This window comes from Nothobranchius furzeri, chromosome 13 (assembly GCF_043380555.1).
Source record: "Nothobranchius furzeri strain GRZ-AD chromosome 13, NfurGRZ-RIMD1, whole genome shotgun sequence".
NCBI lineage: Eukaryota > Metazoa > Chordata > Actinopteri > Cyprinodontiformes > Nothobranchiidae > Nothobranchius > Nothobranchius furzeri.
The window spans coordinates 15,766,972-15,784,678 of NC_091753.1; the positions used below are offsets into that span (position 1 = coordinate 15,766,972).

At 44.8% G+C, this 17,707-nt stretch overlaps 1 protein-coding gene across 1 annotated transcript; it reads left to right on the forward strand.

The window, feature by feature from the left end:
• The first annotated feature begins 404 nt into the window (after window positions 1-404).
• LOC129154328 (zinc finger MYM-type protein 1-like) lies at window positions 405-4,213 on the forward strand. Its single transcript, XM_054734144.2, has 2 exons — window positions 405-4,009; window positions 4,093-4,213. The coding sequence occupies exon 1, from the start codon at window positions 405-407 to the stop codon at window positions 3,156-3,158; it is 2,754 nt and encodes a 917-aa protein (XP_054590119.2). The 3' UTR covers window positions 3,159-4,009; window positions 4,093-4,213.
• The last annotated feature ends 13,494 nt before the right edge of the window (window positions 4,214-17,707 follow it).

The following is a 17,707-nucleotide window of genomic DNA, read 5'->3' on the forward strand; positions in this document are numbered from 1 at the left end:
TTAATATAGATATTCTAAATGCACAAAATCATACACAAAAAATGTATTAATTATGTGTTTTGTGAAAGATTCCGTCCAACAATTACACAACCTAACAGGATAGCTATAAATACTGCAACTCGTATTAACAACATATTAACAAATAGTTTTGGGCATTGATGTTATAACTATGGTATGGGGCCACTCAACTTGTAACCTTAAATAGTTAAAGGTTCAACATGAAAATATTGTATTTGGTACAATATTGTTATATTGATACTATTTCTTATTTATGCTTGATATTATTGAACTTTAAATAATAATATCCTTAATAATTGTCATCCGGTCTCTGATCACCTTGTTAAGGAGGTCCTCATAATCTCAATAAATTGTGTCAACAGGAGAGTGACATCCAAGACAGAGGGATGCAAGAGCAGGAAAGTGAGATGCAAGACAGAGATATCCAAGAGCAGGAAAATGAGATGCAAGACAGAGATATCCAAGAGCAGGAAAATGAGACGCAAGACAGAGAGACGCAAGAGCAGGAAAATGAGACGCAAGACAGAGAGACGCAAGAGCAGGAAAATGAGATGCAAGACAGAGATATCCAAGAGCAGGAAAATGAGACGCAAGACAGAGAGACGCAAGAGCAGGAAAATGAGATGCAAGACAGAGAGACGCAAGAGCAGGAAAATGAGATGCAAGACAGAGGGATGCAAGAGCAGGAAAGTGAAATGCAAGACAGAGATATCCAAGAGCAGGAGAGAGACTTGGAAGAGGAGGAGAGTGAGAGCCAAGGCATAGATTACTTTGCTCGCCCTGAACCCGCCATGTTACAAGCTTTCTTAGATTACCACCCACAGCAGAACACCAGCAATGCAGTTGTGATGAGGGTATTCAGCCGTAAAGATGGCTCCATCAGGAAGTGGCTTACTTATTGCAAAGAACGACATTTATTGTTCTGCTTTGTGTGTCTGGCATTTGCAAGGCGGACTGACACCAGCACATTTATAACAGGCATGAGTGACTGGCGACATGTGCATGTGCGTACAGAGGAGCATGAAAAGAGCACTACACACAAGACCTGTGCTGAAGCTTTTTTCTTAAGGTGCTCAAAAGGCAACATCAACAGCTTGTTTGCTGGCAGTCAGTTGTCAGCTCACAGAGCACAAGTAAAAAAAAGACGACAAGTTTTGGAGCGTATAGTGGATGTGGTCAAAGTACTAGGGAAGAGGGGACTTAGCTATAGGCATGTGGAGAATGAGGCTGCATACACTTTGAGCGATAACACTGTTGATCATGGTAACTTTCTGGAACTGATTGTGCTATTAGGCAAATATGATGCATGCCTTAGAGAACATCTGAATGACTGCATTGAAAAAAGCAAGAAGTCGCATCAGTCCAGTGGATCAAAAGGTAGAGGATCTCTCATCACCTTACTTTCCAAAACAACTGTCAACTCTGTCATTGATGCACTTGGCCATCTCATTCAAGAGAGTATCACTAGTGATGTGAAGAAAGCTGGGATGTTTTCTATTCAGCTAGACACAACCCAAGACATCACAGGGTATGATCAGTGTTCAGTAATCATTAGATATGTTACTGAGGCTGTGCAGGAGCGGCTTGTCTCCATTGTGAGGTGCGAAGCATTCACAGGGCAGTACTTTGTAAACTTGCTTTGTGGAGTTCTAGAGCATCTGAAACTGGACCATGCCATGTGCATTGGGAATGCAACAGACGGGGCTTCAAATATGCAGGGCCAGTATAAAGGCTTTTCAGCACTTATGGCTGCCCAGTCTCCAACTCATGTGCATGTGTGGTGCTATGCCCACATACTGAATCTTGTGCTTGCTGACACAACACAGAGTGTCATTGAAAGTGGATCCCTCTTTAATTTACTGAATGACATAGCTGTATTCATCAAGGAGTCCTATCACAGGGTTAATCTATGGGAGAAACAAACCCAAGAAAAGGCAAGACACAGACGCCTCAGTCCAATATGTGAAACACGGTGGTGGGCCAAACATGATGCCCTACAAAAAATCTTTGGACACTTTGGAAAACCAGAGGATGGCCTCTTCCTTGATGTAGTCCTCACACTGGAAGCTATTGAAAAGAGGGAAAAAGAAAAGCCAGCTGTTCGTGCCAAAGCCCGAGGCTTTAAAGAGTCTCTCTTGAAACATGAAACTGTGTTAACAGCACAGATATTTCTTAGAGTGTTTGAGCAAACAACTCCTTTGTCAAAGTACCTCCAGTCAAAGGGTATGGATATTCTCTCCGCCCATCATATGGTGACTGTCACACAAGATAGCCTCAAAAGTATCGCCAGGGACTTCCCAACTGTGAAGGAAGCTGCAGACAGATTTGTAAAACAGACAAATCAGAAACTCGAGGAGAAGGAGGAACACACAGACATGGAAGTGGAGGCTGCACTACCTGAAAAGAGAGTCAAGAAGAGAAAAAGCATGGCCGGTGAGATGTCTGAAGATGAGTCGCAAATTAATGCTGAGAAAACGTATGAGGTGAAAGTGCACAACATCATCCTAGACACAGTTATTGAGGCAATCCACAGACGTTTTGACATACATGGCCCCCTTCTTGTGGATCTGGCATGGTTGGACCCCAGAAAGTTTAGCCAAATCAGAACAGGTTCTCTTCCTAGAACTGCACTTCAGAACCTCAGCACACATCTCCTCAAATTTGACAGCAGTGCTACGGTAAATAACCTTCAGTCAGAACTGATATGTTTTGCTGGACAGTGGGAAAGGCTGAAGACATCACTTGTAGATGACTACAGGACCAGAACAGCAAAAGACAGATCTGAAGAATTGGAAGAAGACAGTGACATTGTGACCAAAAGCTGTAAATCTTGCAAAGATTGCCCACTGTGCTGCTATCAAATTCTCAGGTGCTTCAACCTGCTGTCAGACGCTTATCATCTCCTTGGGCTGGCATACAAGTACCTGCTGACCCTCTCCCTCACTCAGGTTGCCTGTGAAAGAACATTCTCCACACTCAAGTTCATCAAAAGCAGACTACGAAGCAGCCTGTCTGCAAACAGGCTGGAGATGTTTATGCTGATGGCCACTGAGAAGGATATTCTTATGTCGATGGACTCTGACATGGTCATTGACAAGGTAGCTGAGAAGAGTGACCTGCTGAGAAAGCTTCTTTTGTAACCTGGTAAGGGAGAAACAAAATTATCAAAACATTCCAAACTAATGCTTTGGTTTGATTCAAGTTTCAAGAATCAGTTCAAATCAATTCTGATTACCTGGAGTTAAAATCCATTATTGCAATCCCAATCAATTCAATCTGTTCAAATTGAATCATTTTAATCATCAGTCCTAAAAAAATATTTTGTTTGAGCAGTTACCTTAATGATATGACTGTAATTCAATGATGCAACACCTCATAACAACACTTAATAAAAAACTTCATTAACCCTTTCAGAACTGCCATTAACCAACTACATGGAGTTTTAATTCCAATTTTGCTGTAAAAACAGCTACACTATATTAAACAATTGAACCAATTTTGGACGTGTGTACCAATTCGACTCTTAGAATTAATTTAGAATTGATTTATTTATTTATTTTTTCCCAATACTGCAATGTTCCTAATTTATCAGTTAAAATTAAGTTCTGCTTTATAGTTGTTGTGTAAATTACAGTCAGAAGAATAGGTGTAGTTTCTAAGAGTATCTTCACTTCAAACAAGTCATGTGGTCAGAAAATACAACCTAATACAGCACATAGAATAAATATGAGACTGGGGTTTTAGGCATTTATAAACATGTTTTCTTAAGCCTTAATCTGTTATTCTTTTGTATGCATGGAGAGGGTTAATTTTAAGTAAGTACTAAATAGACTATGATGCCATTTCTCTGTAGAAAACATACACTACTGTCGTTGTCTGGAAATGTTAAATGCAATTTTTTCTAACCCTTTGCTGTGTGTCCTTTCACTTCTTAAAGGTTTCCATGTTTTTAAATGTTCAGTGTTGCTGCTGTGGACGTTTTATAGATACAGTGAGTATTTTGGTGATACAAATCAATTTGTCCTTAATAGTTTTTATTTTTTATGTTATCTATCTTTCTTTTCTCTTTTTCAGGCTCTATGAATACAATATGTTCTGTAGACCATGCAACTTTTGAAGCTGTAAGTACTACTGCATATGATTGATCTATTTTTTGTGAAACACATACCAGTACTGTGGTCATATGAGTAGGTCCAACAGATGCCATTCTTTTACACCCTTATCTGTCCTTTCCCGTGTATTTGTAAAAATATTTCCTAGTTGGTGTGGTAATAAAACAGTTTATGAAAATTTCCATAAATGTCTTTTTTATATTAATATTCATTATTGATTAATAGTTCTCTCTGTTTTAATGTCAGGTTTCTACCAAGTGTTAGAGATTGTTTGGGGTGTTACCTTAATCAAGTGGTCTTTTTTCCTTTTTACTAAGTACTTTTTAGAATACCAGGATAGGAAGGATGGTGTGGGTTTACGTTTATTAGATTGATACATAAATATTACCAACAAGAAAGTGTACGTTGGTGTGTGTCAGAACAGCGTAAGGCTTAATGTCTTTTCCAAAAAAAACCAGGTGATGGGCCGGTCTCCAGTCAAAATGCCCGGGCTGAATTTTTGTCCCAGTCCAGCCCTGACTAGAAGTCAGTGCTTGTGGTCAATATACCGGACCTGGGTTTCCAGAGGTCATCCGACCTCTCTGACCTCCAGATCCGTGACAAGGGTCATCAAAAGGGTGAGGTAGAACACAGAGAGATTGCGTCTGAATGTGCTTCTGAATTATTTTTCATCCGGAGACGCCGCTTTCCAAGATTCGGAAGTTCTGACCAACACTGCATTTACACATAGGTTCCTTCATCACCTTTAGCTCCACCCATTCACAGTAAATAATAGTTAACCAATTTGTCATGTTTTAAATTATTTGTAAAATAAATTCTTACTTTTATAAACGTGACTCTTTCTTGAAGTAACACGAAGTGTGGTTGATCACTGAAAAAGCAAAGAACCTAGATCTTCTGAATTAAATCCTAGAATCTTCTGATTAATTACAATAAAGACCTCACAGGTTAATATATAGAATATTACATCTTCATGGTCATAACAGATAAAATCATCAATTTGCCTCCACTACAGAATGTATGGCTTACCCAAAGACGCAGAGAGGAGAAGAAAATGGTTGGTTCAAGTCAGCAGGAGCAACCTCACCATGACCAGAGATCACAATAACAAAAAGCTGTGTGCAGTGAGTTTAATGTGCACTCTCAAATGTCTTCTATCAAGGCTCTACATGTTCTATTTCGTCTAGTCTTAGCCCTTAAGCTAGCCGCTATTGGAAGGATGATCTCAGCATCAGCCAATCACGAATAGCTTAAATGTACGCCCACCAATGGTGGGCACCCCTTGTGGGTATATAAGTGGAGCGACTCCACTGTTCGCCTCCGTTATCTCTTCAAGCCAAGCTTAAGAGCTTTCTTTAAAGAGCAAATTATCGAAGAAACAACATTTAACTCACCGACCATGTCCAGCGACGCCAGGACCTGCCCGGCCTGCCAGACGGGCTCCATCTCCAGCGGCGACCTGCACGCCAAGTGTGAGGTCTGTCTCGGGGCTCATCACGCTGGCCTGGCCTTGACCCCCCAGGCCTCTTGCCCATTTTGAGCCGCTCTGCCCATGGCTGAAAAGGTCCGCCGGGTCGAGTACTTCACCCCCACCATCGACGAGGAAATTCCGGTGGCTGGCACGTACTCACTGGACAAGGCTTTTCAGTTCTTCGTCGTCGGTCAGGAGCCGGCTGGCTCCTACCGACTGGACGATGTCATCGACAGTGAGGAGTACGACGAGGCTGGCTGCCATAGCCCTCTTTCCCTCCTGTACAACACGGAGGTCGACGAGCCTCGTGAGGAGTACGATGAGGCTGGCTGCCATAGCCCTTTTTCCCTCCTGTACAACACGGAGGTCGACGAGCCTCGTGAGGAGTACGACGAGGCTGGCTGCCATAGCCCCTTTTCCCTCCTGTACAACACGGAGGTCGACAAGCCTTGCTCAGCGGGTCCTCCTGCCCCAGTGGCTTCTAGCTCCTCCCTGCCAGCAGTTACAGCACTGCTCCAGGAGCTGCCCGCCATCATCATCTCCGCAGCCGCGGTCTGCAAGGGGCTAGCCGTTCCAGAACCGGCTCCGCCTGAGGCAGATGATTTGGCAGGAATTTTTGGGTAAACACAGATGCGCTGTCCAGACCCCGTCTGGCCGTGTTTCCCCGCTGCCATGAGCTGCTGGGCCACCCCCTTCTCCGAGCCTGCTAGGCTTAAGGCGCCAATTTCCACGTATGCACTCATTACCAAGGTCGAGGGCTTCTCCGACCTGGGCTGGCCATCCGTTCCTCCACTGGAGCCGAACTTGGCCTCGCTGTGTGGCGCCAAGAACCACCTCGCTGGCCCGCGAGCAGTTCCCTCTTCTAAGCATGACCAGCTGCTGACGCGGCTGACCGATCTTGCACACCAGTGCGCCTTCCAGACTGGCGCTGCAGGAAACATCGCCCTTCTTGCCTTTGGCATTTCCAAAATGGTGGAAGAGCTTGATGTTCCTGACGAGTCAAAAACCATCATTATTAAAACTGCTGGTGCCATTCTCAATTTGTGCGCTGCTGTACTCACCGGTTCTGCTCACATTGCTACCTGGCAGACACTTATCCAGCGGGCCTTGTGGCTCAAGGCCCTGCCCTCCATTTCTGATCACCTGCACAGGGAGATGCTGGAAGGCCCCTTCACCTCTGACGTTCTGTTTGGTCCCCATCTTACGAGAGTCATCGAGAGGGCTCAGAGGGCGGCTGAACTGTCAGCCACGGTGCGAGACCTGGTCCACCCTCGGTTAGCCTCGCACTCCGGCCGTTTCTCCAGAGGATGGGACGAACGGTGCGGAAACTTCAGGCGCCTAGCTGCACCGCCTGCCCCGCGGAGCCGGCCTCCCGCTTCGGCTCCACCTCAGCGGGACCAGGGAGTTGGCGGCCAACGGTTCCGAAAGAGCCAGCAGACGCCATCTTGGCAGTCACAGGCGCAGGAACCTCGCCGAAAAAAACCACGAAAACAACTCGTTGGGGGGAATGTGTGTGCTTATGACTGTAATGTTAACTCTGAATGATTTTGGTTCTGAAATAAAACCCAAAAAACATCACATTGAGAGCACAATCCTACAGTCCTCTGCAGAACCCTCTGCCGAATCCTCACACATGTTCCCCACACCAAGCACTGCGACACATCTGCATGTTCCTGCAGTCCGTTGTATTACACGGCCAACTGTAAGGGTGCGCTCCATTTGCGCACCGGCCCCAGCCTCCAGCCAGGCCCGACTCATCCTGCTTCCCCCACAACGTTGGGTGGGATGGGATGTCATGGCGCTGTCGCGACCACGCGCTGCGACACGGTGCGCGGCTCCATCCGCTGGCACTTTGTCGTCTCCGTGCATGGGCCCGGCTCCCACTCGTCCTTCATCCTTGGATTCCACGCTCCGCGGTGCGGATCAGCCTCTTCCAGCTGTTTCACACTCGCCCTTTTGAGCACAGCCCTCCATGGGTCGCTCCCAGTTCTCTGGTTCGAGCGACGGCGGTAAGGGCGCGAACCCAGTCATCAGACGTCGTTCACGTGACCTCGAACACGCGTCCGCTGTCGGAACGCGCGCAAGAATGGCGCCGCCTTTGCCTCATGAGCAAATGGATATCGGACACCATTCATTACGGTCACACGCTCCATTTTCAGTCCGCTCCTCAACGGGATTGTGGAGACGACGTTCACGTCACAGGAACAATCTCAGGCCCTGGAGCTAGAGCTGCGGGAACTTCTTTCCAAGGACGCAATTTCCCAAGTCCCTCGCGGACGAGAGCTCTCAGGCTTCTACTTCCGCTACTTCGTAGTACCGAGGAAGTCGGGAGGAATGAGACCAATTCTCGACCTTTCCCTGTTCAACTGCTCCATAGCAGTGATGCATTTCCGCATGTTAACAATGAGGGTTTTATTTTACCTGGACGATCTGCTCATATGCGCCCGGTCCAAGGACGAGGCGTCAGAACAAACCAGGAAATTAACAGAGCATCTGTCAACCCTGGGGTTTTCCATAAACTGGGAAGAGCTCCATCCTTCCATTCCAGTCGATTGTGTTTCTCGGGGTGGAGCTGAACGCCTCCCTAATGAGAGCACGTTTGTCTCCGGCAAGAGCGGCAGATCTCACCACGGTGATCTCCCGTGTGCAACCCTGCAAGATCATGAGAGCCCTGTTAGTCATGAAACTTCTGGGCATGATGGCTGCAGCCCACGCTGTGGTGCCGCTAGGTTTACTGCACACGAGGCGCCTGCAGCGCTGGTTCATCTGCCTCCGGGTACACCCGATACGTCAGAAGAGAAGTATGTTGAGGGTTCCCCCTCGCTCACTGGGGGAATCCCTGCATCCTCTCACACGGGGTTCCCATCGGACTTCCTACGTCACACGTATCTGTGTTTACGGATGCGTCACTGTTGGGATGGGGGGGGCACGTGCTTGTCCCATATGGTGGCAGATCGCTGGCCCTCCCACACGCACGAGCACATAAATGTGTTGGAGCGTATGACAGTAAGGAATGTGATCAGACACTTCGCTGCCCTTCTCGAGGGCCGTCATGTCTAAGTTCACACAGACAACCAGGTGGCGGCAGCCTACATACATCGCCAAGGGGGAGTTCGATCCCTCCCACTATTGCGCGTAGCCACAGATTTACTGTGTTGGGCACATTTCCACCTGCTGTCCATCAAGGCCTTCTCACACCAGCCCTGGCCTCAAATGCTCCTATATGCATTTCCGCCAGTCCCACTGATTCCCTGTCTCCTGGACCGAGTTCGGTCGGAGCAGCTCTCGGTAATTCTGGTGGCTCCCAGACGCTTGTCCGCGTCATGGTTTCCGGACCTGCAAGCGCTAGTGTCCGGCTCCCCGTGGAGGCTCCCGTGGAGGATGGACGCCCTTCTCCAGGCGGATGGGATAATCAAACATCCTCCCGGAATAGGCCAGTGGCTGTGGGTCTGGCCGCTGAGCGGTCACGGTTAGAGGCTTCTGGGCTGCCGCATGATGTGGTCGCCATGATTCAAAGTGCGCGAGCGCCCTCTACCATTGCATCTTATGCTGCTAAATGGGCAGCTTTCCAGAACTGGTGCACAGAGCGGAATGTTCAAGCGCTCTCCTGCCAGCTGGCGGATGTCCTATCGTTTCTGCAGATACTGATGGACAGGGGCCTCGCATTCAGCACTATTAAAACATATGCTGCAGCTATCTCATCCTGTCACCAGGGTTTTGGAAATAGATCTGTTTTCAATCATCCCCTCACAAAACGTTTTCTAAAAGGTGTCAGAAGGAACAGACCTGTGTCCCGCCCGCTATTTCCCCAGTGGGACCTAACGGTGGTTCTGCACGGCTTATCTGAAGCCCCGTTTGAACCCTTGGACCAGGTCTCACTCAAGTTCCTGTCACTCAAAACTGCCTTGCTGCTGGCGCTTGCATCAGTCAAGAGGGTGCACGACCTAACCGCCCTCTCAGTGGCTCCCGCATGCCTCAGGATCCGGGAAGATGGCGGGTCTGCTGTTCTATGCCCCAATCCAGCCTTTGTGCCCAAAAACATTAATGCTTCCTTCAAATCCAGGTCAATTTCATTGGCTGGACTTTTTCCTCCTCCCCATAATTCTGACGAGGAGGCGGCTTCCCATCTTCTCTGTCCGGTGCGTGCGCTCGCACGATATGTGTCACGCACTTCAGGGATTCACCGCTCACAAAGCCTGTTTTTGCACTACAGAGATTCTTCCCTTGGGCAAGCTCTGTCGACCCAGCGTCTTTCACACTGGCTCTGTGACGCCATTTCACTCGCTTACACTTCTTCAGGGCGGGATCCTCCTTAGACACTCAGGGCTCACTCAGCCAGAGGGATTTCCTCTTCTATGGCGCTCCACATTGGTGTGTCGATGGAAGACATTTGTCAGGCTGCTTCATGGGCTTCACCCTGTTCCTTTACTCGTTATTATTTACGAGATGTGTCTTCAGGATCCATCACTCGTTCAGTGCTTGGACCTCAGCAGGCTGAGTGAAGGCATTATGGCACCACATGAGCCTTGCTTGAATGATTTTCATCCTCTTGTGGATGATATTTTTAGTGGGGGCCCCACTCTTCTCTCTGGTTGCCTCAGCCTTTTAAGCCCTGGGCTGCGGCTGAGCGTCCCTCACTAAAAGGAGACATGTTGGGTGTGTCCATTGGTTGAGCTGACCAGTGTGGCATAAACCCATCCAGCTGCGCATTATTCCAATAGCAGCTTTTTTAAGGGCTAACACTAGACGAAATAGAACGTTGGTTACGTATTGTAACCCCAGATTCTATGAGTCTAGTCACAGCCCTTAAGCCACTGGCCCCACTGTTTCTGTTAGGACTAAGAGCTATCGGAGGCGAACAGTGGAGTCGCTCCACTTATATACCCACAAGGGGTGCCCACCATTGGTGGGCATACATTTAAGCTCTTCATGATTGGCTGATGCTGAGATCATCCTTCCAATAGCAGCTAGCTTAACGGCTGCAACTAGACTCATAGAATCTGGGGTTACAATACGTAACCAACGTTCTGCTCTCAACTGCACAGGGCTGCAATTAAACTGTTAAATGTGGCAGGAAATGAACTAATACACCACTCTACAGGCACATTTTGGGGAGGGACAGTTTACTAAGACTAGCCAAGGCAAGGTGAGACTCAGGGCTGATGCTGTGTTTGTTCATCGCCCTGAACCAAGGAGGAGGAAGGATCCCGCAGTGAGAAGTACAGCAGAACCACTGCATGTTGATCCACTGACCAGTGACCACACATTTTGTACTCAAGTAAACTGTGATACAAATCTTTAGAAATATTAGACATTTGTATTTATTTAATTTAAAAATGATTCTTTATTATAACAGTGCCATTATAATTTGAGAGAATGAGGAAAGCAGCAGCAGCAGTGAGGCAAATGAGATGAGGGAAAGTGAGGGGGGACATGAGATGATATCAGGAGAGAGGGACATCCCAGGAAGCCATGAGGAGCCGGCGCCAGGAGGAGAAAGGAACAGGCGATGCAACCAGGGAACCCAGCTGGAAAACCTAAGGGAGGAAATAGAAAATCAAAAAAGCATGAAAAACACAAGAGGCATTAAATGGAGTAAACAGACTATCAAAAAGGCCGTACAACTCGGTTTCAGTGGGCTCATCAGGCTACAGGTTTCTTCAGGACATAAGTATCCCTCTCAGTCCCTCTTCAGTCATTCAGTTACCTGGGAACAAAAATTGATGACAACCTGTCCTTTGCAAATCACAGCAACGGTGTCTACAAGAAAGCGCTGCAAAGACTCCACCTGCTAAGGAAGCTAAGCGCACTCAATGTGAAACAAGGACATCCTAACAATTGTATACAAATCACTGATTGAATCCATTCTAACTTTCAATATTACAGCTTGGTATAACTTTCTTACAGTTAAAAACAAAACACAACTCTCTCATATTGTCAAATTAGGCAGCAAAATTACAGGTTTACCTCAGATCCCACTTTCTGTTCTTCACGAGCGAGCAGTGCACAGGAAGGCTACCCTGATCAGTGCAGACTCAACCCATCCATTGAACCCACATTTTCAGTTACTTCCATCAGGAAGGAGGTTCAGGGTTCCATTGGCCTAATTTGTTCCCACCGCAATTACAATTTTGAATTCTTCAAGTTTTATTTTTTTTTTACGATGATAACATTTTAATACCTTTTAATTGTCTTTTATATATTTGTGTGAATGCGATATGGATTGTATTGTAAGGTGAGCCATGTCAAAGGCGAATTTCTGCCTCAATTCAAGGTGGACAATAAAGTTTATCTATCATCTATCTATCTATCTATCTATCTATCTATCTATCTATCTATCTATCTATCTATCTATCTGCCTGATGTTGGAACCCTGCAAAGACAAATGCAGCCCATTAACTGGAACCAGGTGTGTTAGGAGAGGTGACATGCTCAGTTTGAAGGTTAAAAATCTGACAGTTGGAGACTTCCGGGTATGGCAGCGAAGCGAGTGGAAGCATAGTCAGGAGCTCAGCGAGGGTCCAGCATTTCCCCATTTTTTCAACTACGGATAACATCAAACTTCGATAAATATTTATGGGGAAATACAAAACTAAAAAGATACAAACCACAGAAAGGAAAACCGACGAAGAGAAGGACGGAATGGCGACGAGGGAAGGGAATGAAGACGCCCAAAACACGATGGCCACACTTCAAGCTAGCATGGAGGCTATCCGGGAGGAAATCATGGCTAGCCACGTAGATATGAAAAAACACTTCAGCGAAGCTTGGGAGACGATGAGAGTTGACATGAAGCAAGAGCTGGGGAGTTTTAAGGACGAGATCAACAAGAAGATGGAGGAGGTGGGGGCCAACTTAAAAAGCGCGGAGACGAGAGTGGAAGAAATGGAGCAAAGAGTGGGAGAGGTGGAAGAGTGGAGCGCTAATGCTAAAGATGTGCTCCTTCGGACCGTAGAGGAACAACAGCGAATGCTGGCCAAGCTAACTGATCTGGAGACCCGGTCACGGAGGAACAACCTTCGTATATTTGGAATACCAGAGGACCGGGAAGCTGACAACCCGACTGAATATGTGGAGAAGCTCTTAAAGACTGAACTAGGTATGCAGAATGCAGAGTTGGGGATACAACGATGCCACAGATCACTCGGGCAGAAGCCTTCTGCACACGTGCCCCCCAGATCCATGATTGTGTGTTTCCTTGAATATAAGATTAAAGAACAAGTGCTGAAGAAGGCATGGTTGAAGAAAGATATACGAATAGAAGGACATCGGATTTACATGGATCATGACTACCCGAGAGAAATCATCCAGAAACGAAAAGAATATGCCCCGTTACGGAAAATACTGAAAGAAAAAGGCATAAGATTCCAGACACCCGCCCCAGCAAGGTTCCGTGTCTTCTACAAAGATGGTCCAGTTACCTACACGAATGTGACATCAGCAAAGCTAGATCTTCAGAGGAAGGGCCTGCTGAAAGGAGGATAAGATGAGGGATCTGGAGAACCGTCCAGCAGGGGACCAGCTCAAGGGACGAACGGAACTCCAGCAAAGCCAAAAGACAATTCGTGGACGGTCAGCGGACGAGAGCGAGGACGGGGAAGAGGCGTGGATGTTCAGGGGGCTCGGGAAAAACTTACACTTTTTCACCACCCATCCCAACTGAGAGACTGAAACTGGTTGAGAGGTTGTGAGTAAACATTCCGTTTAAGGTTGATTAACATAGGCAAAGAAACACTGTTTGAGGGAGTGAAGATAAATATTATTTAATTTTAAGATGCAGACTAGGATTGTAATCGTGTTCACTTATCAGTAGACAGCTGGGGTTTGACGAAAATTAATAATTGGACCGCTGGACGGAGAAGAGAGTGCATTGTCGCCATCTACAGGGAGACAGGATGGTATCAGAGCTAGGGATGGGTACCTTTGACATTTGAATCGATCCGGTACTAATTCCCGGTACCTACGAGTCGATACCGGTACTTAACGGTACCAATTTTCGATACTTTTGAGTGTTTATTATTTTAATTCTCTTTTATAATTAAATATATATTTTTCCCAATATATAACCATATTTGATAAATATCACGATAAATAACATACAAGTTTGTATTTTAACATCGTCCTTGTAGTTTTATAAGCTGATAATTAAACTGAAGCAAACATCTTTACTGTGAACTAAATTTACTGTGTATCTTCATTCCTTTTGCCGTCCTTTTTCATTGATTTTTCCTACTGGGAAGTTAGAATTTCCGAGGAGAAAGCGAACGCACCATTAGCTGATAACAACGGTGGCAATGGAAGCTAACATATCAAGCTAACGTTATCTTAAACAGTTTATTTAGCTGCTGGAGCAGATTAAAACGATGATGCCTCAAACTTAGATCGTTGTCACTGGTTTTACCTTCACCCAATCACCCGTCGCATTTAGTAAAGTAAAGCCAAACTTTAGAGCGCGTTCATGTTCTTCTAGTCGGAAATTCGGAGTTCCGAGGAGAAAGCGAACGCACCATTAGCGAAACGGAAGCTAACAAATCAAGGTAACGTTATCTTAAACATTTTATTTACCTACTGGAGCAGATTAAGATGAGGATGTCTCACTTAGATCGTTGTCTGTCGCTAGTTTCATCACCCAGTTACCCATCACATTTAGTGAAGTGGACCCAAGCTTTAGCGTGCGTTCTTTCTACCATGCTTGCTCTGTTTGCAACGGGCTCGCAGGGACCGGCGACATAACGCTCTTGCGCATGCGCAGCTGTCTTGGCAGTACCGAAACGAGGCACCGTTTGAAATGACGTGAATCGGTGTTCGGTCGGTACTATGGAATTCGGTCGGTACCTTAAAAAGTACCGAATTCGGTACTCATCCCTAATCAGAGCAGACATCACACTCCCTTGAGGGGCCCTCTACAGAGAGAATTCCCCTCATAGTTTTAGAAGTGAATTTCTTACTTCTTTCATGGAAGTCATGTTCAAATGTATGTTTAGTTGTTGTTCGTTATGGCACAGGTTGTTGTTGTTTTTTTACGGGTCGGGTTGATCAGTGCAGGGAGAGCCTATTTTGTAAATGTTGTTTTAAGAGAACACCATGTCATTTCAGGAATATAATATTGTATCATTAAACGTCAACGGGCTCCATAACCCCATTAAGAGGAAAAAGGTGGCTACTAAGATGAGAAGGGAAAAACAAGATATAGTTTTTTGGCAGGAGACACACCTAAACAATAAGGAACATGAGAAATTAAAATGTTTGGGGTTCAAACAAATATACTACTCATCATATGGACAGAGATGTGCAAGGGGAGTGGCAATATTGATTGGAAATAAGACTAACTTTCAGTTAACTCAACAAATAGGGGACAGAAAAGGGCGATATGTTATGGTAGTGGGGCAAATTGATCATAAACCAGTGACTCTACTAAATGTTTACAGGCCGCCAGGCAATGATCAAGAATTTATTAAGAGATTATTTAATCTGATGGAGGAACACACTAAAGGAACCCTAATCTGTGGGGGGGATTGGAACGTACAACTACAACCCCATTTAGACACTAACAATAAGACTAAAAGGATGAATCCGGAAACAAAAACAGTTAAAAAACTTCTTCAAGAAGGAAACATGATAGATGTCTGGAGGGAGCTGCATCCCAAGGAAAGGAGCTACACTTTCTTCTCATTTCCCCATAGAAAGTACTCCAGATTGGATTATTTCTTTATGACTAACACCGATAGGCATAGAATCCTCAGATGTAAAATAGGAGTAAGGGATCTATCAGACCACGCAGGGATCTACCTATCTATACATCTAGAGACTGAAATAAAACAAACTAGCTGGAAGTTGAACACAAGCTTGTTAAATGATCCCCAATGTATACAATTCATAAACGACGAGTATAAAAGCTATTGTGAACTAAATGATAATAAAGAGGTATCCCCTAGTATTGTATGGGATGCATCAAAGGCAGTAATAAGAGGAAAATTGATCATGTGGTCCTCGAACAAAAAGAAAGAGAAACATAAACAAATAAATGAGTTATTAGCCAAATTAAAGAACTTAGAGACTAAGCACGCCACCGTTAAGGATCTACGAATATTGGAAGAGATTAATTTAACAACACGGGAATTAAATGATATATATGACAGACAGGAGGAATTAAAAGCTAGATTTGTCAAGCAAAAATACTATGATTATGGCCCTAGGGCAAAGAAATTCTTGGCTTGGAGAACTAAAAAACAGAAAGAAGAAAGAGGAATTTATTGTATTAAAGATGAAGAGACTCAAATGCTGTGTTATACTGCTAAAGAGATACAAAACTCATTTGTAAACTATTACAAAACACTATACTCGCAGACCCGAGGGGTCGACCCTCTTCATATTAAGAAATTTTTACATTCTTTGGACCTACCTAACATTGGGAGGGAACAAAATAAAAAACTAATGCAACAGATTACTAAACAAGAACTGGATAAAGCCATTGCAAAGACAAAAACAAATAAAATGCCGGGTACGGATGGTTATACATCAGAATATTACAAAATCTTTAGAGATCTGCTCTCGCCATTATTATTGAACTGTTTCAACTATGTTTTAGAGGGAGGGGAGCCACCACCATCCTGGAGACAGGCAATAATTTCAGTGATCCCGAAGGGGGGTAAGGACAGAAGGCACTGCAGCTCATATCGACCAGTTTCAATTTTAAATATGGATTATAGACTTTTCACCTCGATAATAGCAGACAGACTCAAAAATATAATACCTGAAATTATTGATGAGGATCAGACAGGATTTCTCAAGAACAGACAGATTCAGGACAGCGTAAGACGAACCCTACATATATTAGATTATATGAATAAAACCCCAAGCGAGTCAGTTGTCCTGAGCCTGGATGCGGAAAAAGCCTTCGATTCTGTCCGATGGGAATACCTTTTTCTGGCTATGGAACGATTTGGGTTCGTAGATTCTTTCATTCAGATGATTAGGAACCTATACTATCAACCCTCAGCGAGAATAAAAATAAATGGGAGTTTAACTGAAGCGGTGGGACTGGAAAGAGGTTGTCGACAGGGATGCCCGCTCAGCCCAGCCTTATTCACCTTATTTATTGAACCACTAGCACAAGCCATTAGGGAGGACGACCAAATTAGGGGGATGAGGATAGGGAGGACAGAATACAAGATAGGTCTCTACGCAGACGATGTTCTACTGACTCTCGGGGACCCAGAAAAAGTCTGCCCAATCTATTGACAAAGATGGAAATGTTTGGCGAACTCTCTGGATATAAAATAAACATCCAAAAAACTCAAGTGATTACATATAATTACACACCTACGGCAAGGATCAAAAACATATCCAAATTTAATTGGAATAATGAAATAATTACATATCTTGGTATTAAGATCCCCAAAACACTGACAGACATCTATGAAATAAATTACTCACCAATTACAAGGGAGCTAAAAGAAAACATTAAAAGATGGAGCATACTGCCACTTGACTTATATAATAGAATTGACATGATCAAAATGAATATATTGCCTCGACTTCTTTTCCTCTTTCAATCTATACCGGTTCATATACAAGCCAAACAATTTGCACTATGGAACAGAATGCTCTCGGGATTTATATGGAAGGGCCGCAAACCTAGAGTTAAATACACAACACTACAACTGCCTAGGGAGAAGGGTGGACTCTCTCTCCCAAACTTAGAAAGTTATTTTATAGCAGCACAATTAAGATATTTACTCTATTGGTGTGACCCATTGTATGTGGCAAAATGGAAAGATTTAGATATGACACAATTAAAATTACCACTACAGACAATATTAGGAGATAAAAAATTATATCTGGAAAAGAAAAAAATGTTAAATGAATGGACTAAAACACCTTTAAAGATATGATTTGACGAATGTGAGAAACATAAATCAGAAACCAACATAAAACAACTTAGATGGGTCACAAGCGATAGGGAATTCTCCCCGGCACAAATAGATGGCCGCTACGCGGCGTGGTCGACAAAAGGGATCGGACCATTTTGCTCAATAGCAGGGAGGGATGGACTACATAGTTTTGACAAATTAAGGGACACATATGGTTTGGAAAACCTGGGTTT

Bases quoted from the DNA above. Each gene is read 5' to 3' on its own strand.
- LOC129154328 (XM_054734144.2), top strand. From the start codon at position 405: ATGCAAGAGCAGGAAAGTGAGATGCAAGACAGAGATATCCAAGAGCAG.